This window comes from Silene latifolia, chromosome 6 (assembly GCF_048544455.1).
Source record: "Silene latifolia isolate original U9 population chromosome 6, ASM4854445v1, whole genome shotgun sequence".
Taxonomy (NCBI): Eukaryota; Viridiplantae; Streptophyta; class Magnoliopsida; order Caryophyllales; family Caryophyllaceae; genus Silene; species Silene latifolia.
The window spans coordinates 2,553,267-2,571,520 of NC_133531.1; the positions used below are offsets into that span (position 1 = coordinate 2,553,267).

Consider the following 18,254-nt stretch of genomic DNA (forward strand, 5'->3'; position numbering starts at 1 on the left):
AAGACCGAGCTTAAAGACGTTAAACACAGTTGAGATATGCATTCTAACCGCTCGGCCAAGCCGAAGGTAAAAACGAAAAAGCGCTCAATTAATTAACGCAACTGCCCTCGGCAAATTAAGACCGAGCTTAAAGACGTTAAACACAGTTGAGATACGCATTCTAACTGCCTCGGCCAAGCCGAAGGTAAAAACGAAAAAGCGCTCAATTAATTAACGCAACTACCCTCGGCAAATTAAGACCGAGCTTAAAGACGTTAAACACAGTTGAGATACGCATTCTAACTGCCTCGGCCAAGCCGAAGGTAAAAAACGAAAAAGCGCTCAATTAATTAACGCAACTACTCTCGGCAAATTAAGACCGAGCTTAAAGACGTTAAACACAGTTGAGATACGCATTCTAACGCGCTCGGCTGAAGCCAAAGGTAAAAACGAAAAGCGCTCAATTAATTAACGCCAGAAGACAAGTGAAGGGATAAACCAAATGCCACGGCCCGCCCAGAGGCAAAGCAAGCAAAATTCTCATTAAGAAAAAGATAACGAGTTACAAGAAGGAGAAACACTGGGGACGACGGCCGTCCCCTTTGGGATAAGCCAAGACTCTACCTACCAGGGTCTTACAAAAATACAAGGAAAAGTAAAGCAAAAGGTTTGGATTTGGTTCTTTGAAGCGCCAAAAGGATGGCGGGAGAAAAGGCTTAATAGTTGGCCCCGAATAGCTAAAGCTATCCGAGACGCCGGGTGAGCTCGGTGACGACCGCCCGTCTCCCTATGCCTGTTCTTTGCTTGCCCTTACCGCCATCGACGTTACCCTCGGTGAGCGGCTTAGGTGCAATGTCTGGGCACCTTAGCATCCTCGGCTTTCTTGGCGGCCTTAGCATCCTCAATTTGCCTTATCCGCCGCAGCTTTCTTAGCAGCCTTAGCATCCTCAGCTGCCTTATCCGCCGCAGCTTTCTTAGCAGCCTTAGCATCCTCAGCTGCCTTATCCGCCGCAGCTTTCTTAGCAGCCTTAGCATCCTCAGCTGCCTTATCCGCCGCCCTCGTCTCCTCTGCAAGGGCCGCCTTTGCAGCGGTCGCCTCCTCCTTCTTGGCCCTCGCGTCCTCGGCAGCCTTATCCGCCGCAGCCTTCTCTTTAGCCTCGAGCCTATCGTCGAACAGCTCGTCAAATTTTGTCCACAGAAAGGAGCCATCCGGATAGACCTCATCTATCACCTCCCTGAAAGCTTCTTCGGTCAGGTCCCTATACTGAGCACACATGCGAGGGAGAATCGTGCTTTGAAGTGTCTCAATATCCTTCTCCCTTTGGGCAAGGATAGCACTAGTCTCCCTATGCGACTCTGCTTGGAGCCGATACGCCCTTTTCGACTCCTCCCTTTGGGCGACAACAACGTCGTAGCCGCCCTTGTACCTGTCCCGTTCCTCCTTCAACTTGGCGGCGGCAGAATCAGCAGCCTCTACCTTGGCCTTCTCGGCCGACAGCAGCTTCTCAATTTCCTCGACCCGCGCTTGTGCGGCAAGGAGGTCAAGCTTAGCCTTCCCGGCCACCCCATTTGCGGCAACAACATCGAGCCTCAGCTGCTCTATCAACGGTCCCGTCTCGGCCAAGGCCTTTTCCTGCTCCCTAATACGAGAGCCGGCCAGATCGGACCAAATCCCAATCTTCTTGCTCAGCTTTGTACCCTCCGCTATGAGCCGGTCGTTGGATATCGACGCGAGTACGGAGTCGACATTTTTTCCCGCCGCCTGCATGGGCCTCTTCTCAACTCGCCGCTCGCAATTGGGAGATGCGCCGGTTGATCTACAAAAATTCAACCAAAGAGTCCACGTCAACGTTCATGGACATACCAGAGAGCCGGTCATCGGGTATATCTAATGAGCGGCTAAATATCGAGCCGCAAGTTAGATGCGCACCGGGAGGGCTTGCTCTTCTTGGCGGTTGACCCGTTTCCTCGGCGGCATTAACATGAGCGACGGAAGCAGAAGCATCGGTGGCATGGGTAGATCTTTTCCTCTTAAGCCTAAGCGGAGATCCCTCAGCATCGGAATCCTCTCCATCGACAATGTCAACGATCTCCACCTCTGGTGGAGGCGGAACTGAGGTTGACACCGTCGCCGCCTTAGACTTGGCTTTTCGGACCCGGCGAGGCAAGGCAGCAGCTACCTTGGCCTGGGCCGCCGTCTCGTCCAAGCCCTTCAGGAGGTCAGTAGGCGACGGACGGCGGTCATTCACATCGACCTTCGGATTCTTCTCCGTAACATTTCCGTCTTTGTCCAGCCCCATCTTCTCGAGGAATTGCTCAGACAGAACGGGACCAAAGTGCTCTGTAAAAGAAACGAAGTGAAACTTAGACAAAGGGACATGTCAAGATACAAACAACGAAAAACATTAAAGCAGAAATGGGCCTCACACCGACCCCACTCACCCTGTGCTAGGGCCGGTATGAGGCCGACATAGCAAAGCGGCTCGTCCATCAAGATGATTTGCGTCGGGGGCAACCAAACCTTCGGCGCCCCATCATCATCGACCTCGAAAAGCTTCAGTGCCTGCTTCTCGTCCTCATTAAGATAGACATTCGCGGCGTCCATCTTATTCTTGCCCTTGGGGATCATCTTCTCACGCTCCCCTTTGCTCTCGCACCGCAAGTTGACGCGATGCTCAAAGGACCGAGGCAACAAATAATCATCTGGGACCTCGACATACACCCACCGTTCTTTCCAGCCCTTGCAGGAGGAGAGCTTAGACACGGTGAGATAGCCTCGGCTCGCCGGACGGACGCTATACCACCCCCCGCCGCCTTGAACATTCATTCGAAGGAAATGCATCCGGCGGAATAAATTTACCGTTGGGATCACCCCCTAAAGCGGCACACCCACACAAAGCCGACTATAGTCCTAACGGCAAACGGGTGAAAGCGTGCCACCGCAACGTTCATCGCCTTTGTATTATGGTGGAGACGTAAATATTGAGAGGAAACCGGAGACCATACTCCAGGTGTCTCATATATACACCGATGTGACCGGAGGAGGGCAAGACGGTCCGATCCTCTCTAGGGATGACAATGTTGTACCCCTTGCCAAAAAAGAAGTGCTCTTCGAAAAATTCAGAGCCGAGCAAGCGTGGCGAGCCCATCGGTCCAAGCACGATTGGGGCGATGGATGGTACAGCATCGTAATGATGCAAGACTGTCGCCCTCTCCGCACCGGAAGGATTCCTTTCCTCATCATCGTCATCATCCTCCCACTTTGCTCCGTAACTGCGGTCAACTTCGGGGAAGGAGACCTAGGGCCCTCGACCTTAACGGAATTGCGGCTACCGCCTCCTCCTCATCAAAGCGCGACGGGGGACCCCCCGGCGCATGGGTACTTCGGGACCGGCGTCGAGAAGACATGGTTCACAACAATTACTTAAACAAAACAAAAAGTTGAAAAGGTTTTTTGGTTTACCTTGAAGAAAAGTGCTACGCCGACGTAAAAATTCTGAAGATCGGAAGAGAGGGAAAGACTTGGAATTTTGGAAAGAAGAAAATTTTTAGAATGAATGAAATTATTAACCAATTTCACTTCGAGATCCGTATTTATAGGCAAAGGCCCATAAAGGAGGACCAATCAAAACGTTGCCCATGAAGCGTCGGCCAATCAACGAAGAGACACATGTCGTGCATGCATACACGGAATGTCAATCGACGCAACAAGTTGAATGTCAATCAAAGCAACAAGAACAAGCGTCTTCAACACGCCCTTCATATCCCTTTGCCTATTCACCTTCCTCAAAAACTCCTAAAGTATCTATTCTCCGCCAAGCAACACGACTAACCAAGCTAGGTAGCACGGCGGGGGCAATCAAAAATACGCCGGCACTCTCAACCTTGGGTCCGCCGCTAGCAAGAAGACCTTCTCTTCCACATTTTGATGTCCATTACACATCCATGTGGAGGGGGGATACGGTACGGCCTAACAAGAACCACGCCGATGCTTCAGAAGAAGCCGATACCAGAAATTTTGCAAAAAAATACTTGCACAGAATATACACTCAGCATACATCGGAGCCCATACCACGGCATAGACTACGCTGGGGGGCAAATTGATGGGGCATATTCTGTGCCCGCTGACCAAGTCAACATATTGAACGAGGTCAAAGATATCCACAACAAGCCAATGACTTAGACATCCGGCCGTGCAGCCTTTCGGCTGCCGGCCCGGGTCTCGGCATGGCAACCTACGGTAGGGGCACCTACCCGCGTACTCATATCCAAGAACCCTCGGCATGGAGTCAACCAGGCTCGTCGGCCTGCCATAGGTCCCTCGGCCGAGGGTAGATCGATCTTTTCACCTCTTTGTGCCACTTGGCCCACTTGGCCACTACGTGACAAAAGGTGAAAGTCTATAAATACTCCTCAATCCTCATTGAGGAAGGGATCCAGAATCTAACCTAGGAACCCCTTAAATTGGTATTATCTCTCTCATCTCTCTACAATACACGTCATCAAGCAACATACTACTTAATCACAATAAGTTCACTGACTTGAGCGTCGGAGTGAGTACGCTTGGCACAAAGCCAAGCCCTCAGTTTGCTCGTTGTTGCAGGAGAAAGCCGAGGAGAGCAATCAAGGCTAGAAGAGGCATTATTCGACAAAGCTAGCGTGGTAAACAAACTTGATTCGGAATTCATACCCGGAACAGTTCAATTTAATCCAACTCACTCCAATTTAACTCAGCCAATTTCAGCTTTATTTATCTCAACTTACTTTAATTCAGTTCAGCTCAATTCAGCGCAAAAGAACAAAGCCTTAATACAAGTGTTAGTGCAAAATGACATTACATATATATTTGCATAGATTTATTGTAAAACGTTTTTTATCACAAATTCTCACTTGTGACGGATAATATCCGTCACAAGTGAGTGACGTCACTTCCCTCTCACACAAATGCAAGTGGGAGGGCAAGTGGGGCGAAAATGGACTGCCCCACTTACCTCCCACTTGCATTTGTGTGAGAGGAAGGTGACCCGTCACTCACTTGTAACGGATAGTGTCCAGCACAAGTGAGACTAACTGTTTTCTTATATAGCCATGAAAAGATGAAGATCATCATGAATGCCATTGATGAACAATTATGAAGCTGACAATATTTGAGAGAATCCTATAACGCTATAGCCCTGAGATGATCATAACTTGTCTTGGTACCAAACAGTACTTTTGATGGTATTTTCCACTGAATTACATACGGCATGAGGTTAGTCAGGTGTGCAGCAGTAAGAATTAATTCACCCCATAAACTCTGAGGTAACTGCCCCCGAGACTTAAGGCACAGGCAATTATATTTAAATTTCCTTTTATACAATTTTTTTTGTAAATTGTCTTATACTCCATCCTATTCAGAATTTGTTTCATTTGTCATTTTGTCTATTCACATAATTGTCTCATTTATTACTCTCTTCCATCCAGACCAAAGGTTATAATTGCTCTATCACACTTGTCGAAACATTTTTTGTAACGTGCATATCTTTAGTTACATATTATTAAAAATTATAAAAATTTGATATTCTTATAGCATTCATGACGATAAATTAAACAAGATCTCACTTGACTATATTTTATCTTATAGATTAAGAATAATATCAAAAATTCTCTACGACCATAAATAGTGCCAAAAGTAACGGTAACCTTTGGTCTGGATGGAAGGGAGTATATTTGGACACTTTTAATGACTTTCCTACCCTTGACTCTTTTCTTTATTTACCACTTCAACCACTCCTAAGTCCTAACCCATCTAATTTAACTCTCTCTCTGTCCTATATTCTTACCCTTATACAATATTTTTCATTATTTATTTATTCTCTATTCCTTAATTTTCGTGTCGTTATCCAAATGGGACAGTTATTCCGAATAAGATGGATATAAAATTAACCGTATTTGATAATCTATTGAATTGAAAAAAAAAAAAATGAAACTAACAAGGGGGACATGAAAGAATTCACAAATTGTCATGGTGTAACCTATGAGGGTGCAAGATGTACAACAAGCTAAGTAAAATAAAAAGCAACTAGAGTCTAAGTATAAAGAATCCATAGACCTCATGACTAGTAAAATTAGTCCTTTCTCCGACATAATTAGTCCAATTATTTTATATATTCCATACTGTATTATTAGTGGTTAGCTCATAATTTATTACCCTTAATTAAATTAATTAACTCCATGTATGTTTTGGACAATTATCATTGGTTGTTTGCTGGATTTAGTTGGGTTAATAAGGTCGCACGTGCGACGGGCAGGGACAAGGAATGCCTTGTACACTGTTGGTGGACAGCCCGGGAATCATGGGCAGGGTTGTGGGTCCCATTTCTTTTGACGTTTTGTGGTGCGACACGTGTGATGGAGAATTGTCATGTACGAGAGAAAGGACTGAGCCACTTGGAAATAAAGCCGGTAATTTAGATAAAAAAAAGAGAAGTTATAAATAACCATCACTTATTTTTGTATTTTTATAAACACAAAGTCTAAGTGAAGATGGGCGATATCCGTCACAAGCTTGTGACGGATATCGTTTCCTCTTACAAAATATCCATTGAGAGGTGAGTGGGATGCACATAAGGGGTGCTCCACCTTGTCCCCTCTCCCTTTTTGTGAGAAGTCTTCATCTTATGACGAGATTAGCCCGTTACAAGCAAGACTAGCTGTTTTATAAATTAGCATCATTATCCAAGTAACTAATCGAATTCCCATCTTTTCCCAATTCATTCAAAGACACTTAACCCTAAATCATTTCAACCGACTATTAAAAAAGAGGATTAGAAATTTCCATTTTACATCTGGGATGAGCCCTCTCTAGCTCCATTACTGTGTTTGATCGTGTAAGACAATCTTACTATATAATTTAATCAATGTGAAATGGATCAGCCCACTTGTCACTATAAGCATTGGGAAATTTGGTTCTAAGCATCTCCAATGGTCAACTACAATGCATTGTAGCTACTCGGCTTTTCGGCAACATACCAATTTAATGGCAAACTACAATATATGTAGCTTGTATGGGTCCGATATACTTGCTTTCATCCAATGAGAATTTACATTTTATTTTTTTCCTAAAGCAAGCATGTAGCGTGGTAGAGCTACCATGTGCAAGCTACATCTCACTTTTCCATGTTTAATGGTAAGCTACATGCTTATTATTTTGCAAAAATTGCAAGCAAGTTCTTGTAATGAACCATTGAAGATGCACTAAGCATCAAAGAAAATAACTAGACATGAAGCCATTGGATGCAAATTTAAGCCGATTGCATGTATGTAAAATTATACAAGTCGACAATAAAATTTAAAGTTGATATCATAGATTAAGTTGTGAAAAATTTAAGAAAAATTTAAAATAACATGTTACATTTTTTTCGACGGATTTATCATGAAATCATACATCTTCTATTAAATCACAGCCCGAGATTTTATATCCTCTCCGGCTCTCCCCCTTTCTCCCTTCATTTTTCTCTAAATCCCCCGATCTAAAGAAGCTTACTTTCAACCTCTTTAATCTATTATTAGTAGCTATAAAACACAACATGCTTTAATTTCATTAAGCAAGTAGCCAAGTGCGAAGATGAGCTGGCAACTATTTTGGAATGAAGATATTTATTTTCAGTCCATCTCATTAAAAACGGACACTATCCGTTTATAGCTATAGACGGATAATGTCTCTCTCATAAATGAAAGTGGATAGTGCAAGTGGGGGTATCCATTTCCCATCCACTTGCACTACCCATTTTCATTTGTGATAGGGACACTATCCGTCTGTAGCTATAGACGGATAGTGTCCGTCTATAATGAGAATTTGTGATTTATTTTTAAGATAGAAGAGTAAAGTTTGTTCATATCTACATGTCAAGTGTTAATAATATCTCCTATAATATCTTAATAAGTAATAAATTTTAGAAAGTCTTTATTATTAATGAGAAAGTTGTTTAGAAGAGTTTTTTTGACACAAAATTTCAAACTATGGAGTACCAAATTACAATAAGTTGGAATTTAATATTGCAAATTATCGGTCACATTTATGAAGGTTTAGATAGTCTTTTTTCGACACACAAAAATCACAAATGCTTTGATTAGATCAGATGGACATATCCATTTTAAACAATAAAACGGTCAAATATATGAATTAGATAAAAAAAAATGCCTAAGGAACAACCAACTTTTGCCCTAATTATCTACATAGGACAATATTTAACTTGTTTTATACATAAAGCGAAAGTGTGACCATTTTATAAGGAAAAGTAACTGCACAAGAATTCAATACCGAAATGCAATAAGTTGGAATTTGTTGTTGTAAATTATGGGTCACATTTATGAAGGTCTAGAATTAGGTAGTCATAATATTAGGAACATAAAGGTCTAGATAGTCAAATGCTTTGTATTGATTTTTTCTTTGATACAATTAATGTTATGGTTGATTAATCCGTGATGAAAAAATTAGATCATTCTCATGACATCACTTTGCGAGTTTTTAATGTACGTTTTCTTTAAAGAGAAAAACTTATTTCAACTTTGGACATAAAGATGGGTGTCAAATGACTCATAAATAGAGAGGTTAGCTTAATAAAACCCAAACCCTTTTATATGAAGCGGAAACCGATTTATAAATACTAAGTACTAATAAAATACGAAGTACCATGTAATTCTTCTTTACCTCTACAAATGTACCAACTTGTCTGATATAAAATGAATTTAGATAAAAGAATGTGTAAAATGCAACAATTCTTCTTTAGATAAAAGAATGTGAAAATTGGATTTTCTCGTTCGAAAAAAAAAAACAGAAACCACAATTTAATATTGGGTTGGAGTGGTTAAATCATATTTCGCGAGACTGCAGCAAATCATCTAATACTATGTTCAAAAGATTCTCAAAACTTGCGCTCATAATCAGCTGCTTGTTCTTAATTGCTACAAAAATAAAGTGTTCTTGTTTATCAGGGCCTCAAATTATCTTGTAGAATCGAGCCTCTCAAATTCATTTTAAGTCTGAGTGCCTGATAGACTGATACTACATATTCCGCACTTGATGCTTGGTATTTGGTAAGATAGAATGCACCTTTCGACTATGATATGAAAAAATACCGAATAATTAGGAGTACCAGACAATAAAATTGGGTAAAATTGGAGTTACTACATTCTTAAAAAAAGGGTAAAATTGGTACATTCTAAATAAAAATTACATGTTATAAAAACAAAACAAGAAATTCTAACCAGGTGCATGAACCAGCAAAACATAAAATTGCGAAAGCTGCTTTTCCAAGGCCTATAGATTCCAAAGTAACACCATTGATTTTGGAATATCGCCCCTTGTTTCTTTCCCCTTTTTTTTCTTTGCCTAGTACAAGTAATTTAATTATTTAATGATATAGGTCACCTTTTACGTGGGCAAATCATTAATTTCTCCTTTATTTTATGTACAAAACCACGCACTCGTACATACTGACTATGGAGTACCAACCAATCACTGACAGGGAGCGGAAATTATAGAAAAAGATCGTTTTTTTAATGATACGGGTTTAGAAAGATCTTGATGGTAAGCAGTTTAGTTAGTCTTAAACTTACCTTCTGCCACATCATTTTTTTGAAAGAACAACAATTTATTTCTGATTTCTTTCCGATGGTGAAGCCCAATTTACTATTAGCTTAATAAAGACCTAAGAAGCGAGTTGATGGTGTAGGCAGGACTTGCAAAGTCTTAAAATTCTTAAAATCTAGTTCTTCTACACCATGGAGATGGATGGAGATAAATGTAGAATAGAAATTTTGCTTTAAACAACTAGCTTAATGAAGTAGTAGGCTTGAATAAGCCCACTATCACAAATCAACCAATAGAAATTTAGCTAAATAAATTTAGGTTTGATTTATTCTTAATTTTTTATTTATTAAACAAAAACAAAGCTATAAACTTATAGCTTACCATTGGAATGGTTTAAGGGTTGTAGCTTGAAATATGATATGGAATTACCAAGCTAGAAAGTTATAGCTCACCATTGGACTTGCTCTAACTAATACACTTTTCTATTAATTTATTTAATTCTTAATTTCTAAATAAAAAATAAACTTTATAAATGAGACAACTATTTTTCTATTGGTTATGTTTTTGTGAGTCCATTTAAGCAAGTAGTTTCATGGAGCTACTAGCTTGAAATTATTTTAGCAAAGCTAATTTATATGTACAACTTCAATGGTTGAGCTACTAGTTTACAATTTCTTACAATTGCAAGCAAATCCTTTTTCCCAACCATTGGAGATGCTCTTATAGGGATTGTTTTAACTTAACTAGAGATCAGAAATCCGAGCCTTGAGAATTTCACTATCCGACTCAAATCCGGATTAAATCAGATGGTATACAAAAATAATAATAATGTCACACGATATTTTTATTGTTATATATTCACTTCTAATGTTGATAAGAAGTCATTTATGAAAATATATTTAAGATTCAATCATTAAAATGGTAAGAATGAGTAAATTTTTCTATTTTCCATGATTAAATCTTAAATATATTTTCATAAATGACTTCTTATCATGTTAGGACACACGCTAAAAAAATCGTTATATAATAAGTAGGTGATTTTATATATATAAAAGAGCCGTCTTATACTGTAAAATAATCTGGGAATAATTATTGACTAGGGAGGATAGTTTTAAAAATTTATGCAACTTTCAAAAAATAATGATTATTAATAAGAGTATTTATTTTATACAACCATACACTTTTGGACCTACCTTCATGATTCCTTACTTATATAATGGACCATGACTCTCACTTTCTCTCTTACACTTTCATTTTATTTTCTCATTTCTCTATATATCCTTCTCTTGATATTTCATCATATACATCAAAGAAAAACAAATATTTATTTATATAAATATAAACATAAATATAAATTATGTCTTCAATGGTTAAACCAAGATCTTCAAGTTCTAGAGTTATGTTTTATGCTGGTTGTGAAGATATCTACACTCATCAACAACCTTATTTTCTTGAGTCTTGCTTTCTTTGTCACAAACATCTTGGACCCAACAATGACATTTTTATGTACAGGTAAAAATCATCGTCATATTACGACTTACAGTTGGTCTTGCTTAAAACCGTCATAACTTAAAACCTCTTATAATTTTCTTTTATTTCTACCTCTATTTTAATCTGGTATGAGAACATCTTAAGTTACAACGATCTTAAATAAGAATTGGTGTATGACTTATATTATCATGGTTTATAAAGGACTAATAATCTAGCAAATTGAGTTTTTGTAGACATAAAACATATTGATGGAAGACTTTTGTTAATGTTTTGGTAGAAGAAGTTATGAAAGTCAATTTGAATATATACACATTTCAAACCTAATCTAACCACTACTGAATGATACACCGTATCAGCTAAACTAGCTAACATCTGCACATAATAAAATCTATCGTACTGACCTAAACCATTAAATCGGGTTTAGGGGGGATATTGATTTGTTGAGTCCATATGGTCATGGAAATTATTATAAGACGGTTTTATATAAACTTATGCTGACTGGATTTATGTCAATTTTTGTAGGGGGAACACACCATTTTGTAGTGAAGAATGCAGGCAAGAGCAAATTGAGATAGATGATACAAAGGAAAGATCTAGGAAACTTTCAACACATAGAGCTCTTAGAAAGGCTGATACTCCTACTAAATCTGAGTCTAATAAGAAACCTGTACAAACAGGAACTGTTATTGTAGCATAATAATTAAAGTGTTTTAATTATGTAATTAGATCCCTTAATAACTTGTTAATTACTTAAAATAATCCTAATAATTTTGGAAATTTAATTTCAAGTAGTGACCAATATTTGGAAGAGATGATTATGTTTATTTTGGTGTGATCTACTTGAAATTGTATGAGTAATTTAAGTTAGTAAGGGAGAACAATTTTGGCCCAAATAACTTTTTTTTTTTGTGCATTTTTTCTCTTGTTATGGGGTTGAAAATAAAAATTGCCCTTGTAACTTTTTTATTTTGTTTTATTTTCTTCGAGGAATGTAATATCGAGGTGTAATGAAATCATATATAAATGGTTGCACCTTTTTCTTGGAAGTCTTGTGTAAAATTATTTTTATCGTAAAACATATAAGAGAATTTATTCATGACTATATAATCACAAATAACTTATAATATTAGTCAATTAGTAAGCGATTTTTTACTTCAGAAAATTAAAACAAATTAATAAGTAATTTTGCATAGGCACTTGTGTAAAACCAGGTTACACAAGTATTTGTGATGATTTTGAGTTTAGGTGATCAACTATGAGTAATTGATCTTATTGATATCATATCAAGAGACTATTTGGGCATAAAAGCTAAATTTTTGGACTTGCAATTATTTTCTTTGTCCAAGTTGTTAACTTTCCTATATTTATGCCAGACAATAATAAAGCCAAATAAATGTCTTTTTTTCCTTAAGAATCTATGAGTACCCTTTTTCTCCACTTGTAAGGCTAAAAAAGTAAATCACATACTTGCAAGATGATTGTCTAAATATTTAAGAAAATCAACAATGTAGCAAATCGAAAGTGTTGAAAAAAATTATTGTAGTACCGAAAATATATCAGAAAAAACAAGTTTTTGTAAAATATAGTACAATTATATATGTATGCATTGATATGGGATGTACTGGACATTTGTAATTTTGTATAGAACGTACTAGACAACTATGTTAGACACTCGTGAATAAATTAGCCAAAAAACGACAATATTCTGGAGCCTTAATCCCAAAATTATTTGGGGTCGGCTAACATGAATCATGTACTCAATCTAACTAAATATATATTTGTACTAATTTTAGAAGTTTGATATATATAAGTATTGAAATGTAAAACTTTAAATTCATAATTGAATGAATAAGTGGAAAAGTTGGAAGGGATCAAACTAGCTAACAACTAAAGTAAAGCATAAAACTATAAAAGAACACAAATATGGAGAAAAGCATGAAAAAAGGGTTAATAAAGAAATGGAGCAATGGAAAGCAAAGCTTTCAAGAGGTTCGTAGTTTCATAAAAGATGGACAATGTTTGGTGGTGGTGTGGTTCAAGTACTAAAGCAAATATCATGAAAAAGAAGTATCATCTACTTTAAATTAACACAAATTATAGTCTAAGCCGATCTCACACCGTAAGACGGTCCACATTTATAAAAAAAGTTGTTTATTTACTATTAATTAATGGGTTATTTTTTTAAATAAAGGGACCGTCTCACACTACTGTTAATTAATGGGTTTTCTTTTTAAATAAAGGGACCGTCTCACAGTGTGAGACGGGCTTAGACAATAACTATTGTTAAGTTAATGCTAATTTATGTTGTTTACCATGTACCTTAAAGTTAAATCAATTGTTGCTGTAAAAAAAAAAAGGTTAAATCAATTGCAATGTAGAGTTAAATCACACTGAGTTTAGTGTAATTTTTGCAATTTATTGTATACAGCGAGCCTCCCATGTGTTTTGATATTGTTGGAACAAATTTTGATGGATAAATTTGGATTATTGTTAGTTTGAATGGAGTTTCTTTTTTTAATCTTTTTGTTATGTTGTTAGGATTTGATGAGTATGATCATATTCGCGCTCATTGTTTGTGATTTCAATAAGTGTTCAGAAACGAGGAATTGATTTAACATTTACGAGTTTAATCATGGAAATTCAAATGTTTAATTCGAGTTCAAAACCAATTCCATAGATTTGTTCGGAGATCATGCAAAACACAAATCCAATTATATGTTCCCAAACATGTCGCAAGATATATTTGATGATTTCGAGCAATTTTATGGGTTGATCTTATAATACCTGTGATTGCTTATTCATCAGTCATCAACTATTCTTCTCAAGACCAAACGGTTGCGTTTATTGGAGTAAGATCTATATTGCAGTTGGTATGACCATAATCCTTATTTCGGTTTCAGTTATCAGGAGCCATGACTTGATTTTCACAGCACACTGTGATCACAGTAATATCAAAACATTTACGACACCAATTCTACTCGAGTGACCTCGATTTACGCTTGTGACCTCGATTTACGCTTGTCTTGAAGCAAACATTTATGGCTGCATGTCACCTCGATTTACGCTTGTGAAGGATAACGGGTTCAAGCTTTAACTAAACACAATTGCAACTTTCGAAAGCCACAAAATTAGGTTAGGGGCATGCAAAAGCGATAATCCCTCACCGTCATATTTAATATTGTTGTGCTTCTCTTGAAGCAAAGGCAGGCGCGGCAGAGAGGAATCACGTCACTAACCCCGACAATGAAGATAAGCATAACAAACAAAATCAGAAAGACAGGCTTGGAAATAAGAAATGCATCACTACGAATGGATTCGGGGGTAAATCCCAATGAGACAGAACTCAAATGACTCTAGTTTCTTAACTATGGATAACAATCTTCCAGAGGTTCAAAAAAAGTGATCGAACATACAGCTTTAAACTAACCACAATACAAAGTTATCGAGCACTACTCTGCTGGAACTGATCTCTGTTAAAGCAATTTAACTCTCGGTCTGCTCCCTCAAACGCCTGATTGTACTCCTGACTGTCACTGCACTGGCGGTGCTGCAACATTAAAGAGAAAGGTTAGTTAAGGTAATAGTGACTCCATACTTTTAGCTAATGTAACTCTATACGACATTATGTCATTCCGTTCATTAAATTTCACAAAAAAAAAATGTAAAGAAGATGCGTAGGGGCAGATAATTACTTCAAAGTGTAAGCACCACCAGCCTTGACCTTTCCACAGTCCTTGCAACCCCAGATACCGACTGCCTTTCTCTTCACAGCGTACTGAAATATTAACATTTCAGCATTGAGAACCTAAATACACACATGATATAAGGCCAAAAGGAACAACTACAAATAGCTAGAAACATTACCTTGCCGCAGAACTCACAGAAGTATTTACTGTGCTGAGATACCTCCATCTTCTTAATCTGCTTACGGAGACTGGCACCATAACGGGTACCTATAAATCTCATTATTTAGTACACTTCTGATGTTCCAAACAAAGAAATTCAAAACAATCATCTCATTTAAAACCATAGTGCTACTCAAAGAGTCAATATACTCCCTCCGTCCCGGTCAATTATTTACCGGCAGAGAAATGACAGCCAGCAAACAAACTCAAACTCCCTTCGTCCCAGTCAATTGTTTACCTTTGATTTTTGTACAAAGACCAAAGAAAGAGTTAGAGGAGGAACAAAGACCAAATTGAGTGCGAATGATCAAACTGTTGATCAAAGGCTTTCCCAAAATAGAAAGGTAAATAATTGACTGGGTCACCCCAAAACAGTGTAGGTAAAAAAATGATCTGGACGGAGGGAGTATATGAAAGGGACACAGCAGTCAGAATGGAAATTTTTGGTGGTCAAAATCATCACTAAGACACTAACCGATCTTAGGTGCACATCACACAACCAAATACGGAAAAAAAAAGTGGAGAAATTTCGTTTCTCACCATACTTCCCGACGATGCCAACCTTCTTTGTTCTTTTGGCCTGCCAGTGAGTTGAAAAAAAACAATCACTACAGCAACTAAGCAAAACTATCACTCAGCATACATGGCCGAAATATAATTCCAAAAGATATGTACTGCCAGATCACTGTGTAAGAGATGCAGTAAAAGCAATCGTGATGTTATGTTTCAGTCTGTTTGCCAGAACAGTAAAGAGCACAAATGACCTCAACTAGTGTCTTCTAATATGCAAACTGCACGTAACGACTGGGCCATCCCCGGCTCGACTATTTATTCGAGTTGTTGGCCTTTGTACAAGGCAAAACCAAGACTAAACTTCACATTTAATCATAGTCTCCGTCTCTCTGAGACTCCCGTCTAAAGGACAAGGTAAGGGAGGTCAACTGTAAACAATCCTAACATATGTCAACAAATGTAAGGAGACTATTTCTAAATGAAATATAATGGAAAGCAGATTGCATCAACTAAATGTTACTCCCACCCAATCTTAGCAAATGTCTTAAACTTCATATCCGCGCCATCTTCTATATTTGCTTCATTTGCATTTAGGCTTGTTTTTACATACAAAATTAAAATAGTCCCGTGACTCACGTCTCCCACTCGCCTTTGTTTCTAAATAATTTTCCCCAAATAAAATGGAACGATTCAACAGAGCACCTTAGCTACAAAGGTCCAACAAATTTGGTACGACATTATTGCTTTATTCCATCATACTCAAATACCAACGAATAATGAGTTAAGCTACACCCGATCATCTGGACTAGAAATCTTATAAAAGATACATTGCTTCCAAATATCTATCTACAACCAACATAGGCAAAATAAAGCATCGGAAGTGTTAAACTCTGTGTTACTCAAACTCGTCTACTCGTATTCGACAAAATACCTATCGGAGTATCAGCTATTTTGTGCGAAATTTTCATTATTTTGATCTTAAATAAAGTATCAAAGTATCGTATCTGACAAAATATGTATCGGATATGGAATAAGGCAACTAAGTGATGTATCGGAGTAACATAGATTAAACTACGCATACAATTGCATCACATATTCAATCGGAAAAAAAAAAACGAGTGTTCCGTTTCATCACCCGCCAAAATTACTCTACCTGATAAGGTTTAATGTCGTTTAATGCACTTCTATATCTAAATCATCAAGCAATCAAATAAACTAATACAACTATAATTTGCTAATTCCTCAGTCCAAAACATCGAGACGTATTTTAATCAACGGTAAATAAATGATTGAGACGGAGCGAGTATGTCACTATTACCAAATATATAACGCGAAAAGCAATTTGCTACTTAATCATGCGCAACAACAATAAACTCAAATTAAATTAAAGAAAAAATTAGCAAAGAATTAGAGGAAAGGAAGACGAAAATGAAGAGAGAGAAAGTACCATTTCGAAAGGATGAAGAAACCTGAGAAATGTGACGGAGAAAAGTGAATTGAGATTGGTTTTAGGGTTTTATATTTTTCGATTAGGGTTTACGTGTTGCTTTTCTTTTTAATGGGCTTTTAGTTTGGTTTATGCATCATGTCTTGATGCTCTTTTGTTGTTGGGCTAAATGTCTTTCGCCTTTCGGATTCGTGTTCCAGTCATTTGTTTATCTAATTTATTTTACGGGCCTCATTTAATTGCTTATCTCTCCGCTAACAATTTAATTATCCAAAATTAATTTGGTCCAGTTGTCAACTTGTCATCCAATAAGTAGTCCCCTCCTCATTGGTTGGTTTTGTGGCAAAATCAAAGGTAAATCAATGACTAGGGGGTCGTTTGGTTGCCACTTAGAAAACATAGGCATTGGAAAATCTCATGATTTTGAAAAACATGGGTTGTTTGGTTGCCATAAATTTTGGAAAATGTAGAAATTAGAACTTCCCAGGAACTTCCAATGTCTACATGATGTAGGAAGTTGCTTACCTACTCCCCCCTTGGTTATTGGAAGTTCCTACATGAGCAACCAAACACTTTTCCGAAATTCACCCGAATTGGATGAGGGAACTTAATTCCCATGAATTGTATTTTTCTAGGAAAATTAAGTTCCTTGGTCAACCAAACAACCCCTAGGACAAAGGGAGTACAATGTTACCTAAAACATGTTCTAGAGGGTATCGAGATTCGTGATAACCTGTTAATGTCCTGTCTTTGTCCTTTTCTCATAGTTCAAACTAGACCTTTCAAATTCTAACCCGATCCGAAAACTCGATCTGTCCCCTTTTCAAGGGTCAAGACCCGAAAATTTTGACCCGACGACGCACTTAACCCGACCCAAAATGACCTGTTATTTTAGGGTCGATACCCGTATTCTGACTCTAACTCGGCCGTGACCTATATCTAACCCAACCCGTATTTGACTTGACCCGTAGACCTGGTTTACAGGTCTAGTTCAAACGTGTCTAATGAATAGTTGAAGACAATCTAGATATGTTAATATGAGATATTCCTACTAACCATATTATCTTAACGGCTTAACATGGTCTTGAATCAAAGATCTCTAATTAAAGCTAGTTTCATCAGTGATGATAATGCATGTTAAGTCTTCGAGCAGCTCATTTCGGAATTAATACTACTTCAGCATCGAAGCTTCTCTCAGGAACCCTTGATTTCCAATTTCATACCTCTGATGACAGTTTCCTTCTTGTTTCTCAGGTTTGAATTTCTATGGCCCAACAATGAAGTCATACTGTCATAGTCATTCATGCTTCACAGCTACCAGAGTCCCTCGGAAGGACTCTTGGAG

The 18,254-nt window shown here is 38.0% G+C and overlaps 1 protein-coding gene across 1 annotated transcript; it reads right to left on the reverse strand.

Annotated features, from left to right (window-relative positions):
- Nucleotides 1-14,326: 14,326 nt before the first annotated feature.
- Nucleotides 14,327-17,192, reverse strand: LOC141585951 (large ribosomal subunit protein eL43). Its single transcript, XM_074407031.1, has 5 exons — nt 16,910-17,192; nt 15,490-15,529; nt 14,909-14,997; nt 14,737-14,819; nt 14,327-14,591 (listed from the first exon to the last, which is right to left on the reverse strand). The coding sequence occupies exons 1-5, from the start codon at nt 16,910-16,912 to the stop codon at nt 14,528-14,530; spliced, it is 279 nt and encodes a 92-aa protein (XP_074263132.1). The 5' UTR covers nt 16,913-17,192; the 3' UTR covers nt 14,327-14,527.
- Between the last annotated feature and the right edge of the window lie 1,062 nt (nt 17,193-18,254).

Excerpts from the sequence above, each read along its gene's own strand:
- LOC141585951 (XM_074407031.1), bottom strand. Across the intron at positions 14,998-15,489 it reads TGGCATCGTCGGGAAGTATG|GTACCCGTTATGGTGCCAGT; the intron begins GTGAGAAACGAA and ends TGAGATTTATAG. Across the intron at positions 14,592-14,736 it reads GGTGGTGCTTACACTTTGAA|CACCGCCAGTGCAGTGACAG; the intron begins GTAATTATCTGC and ends TTAATGTTGCAG.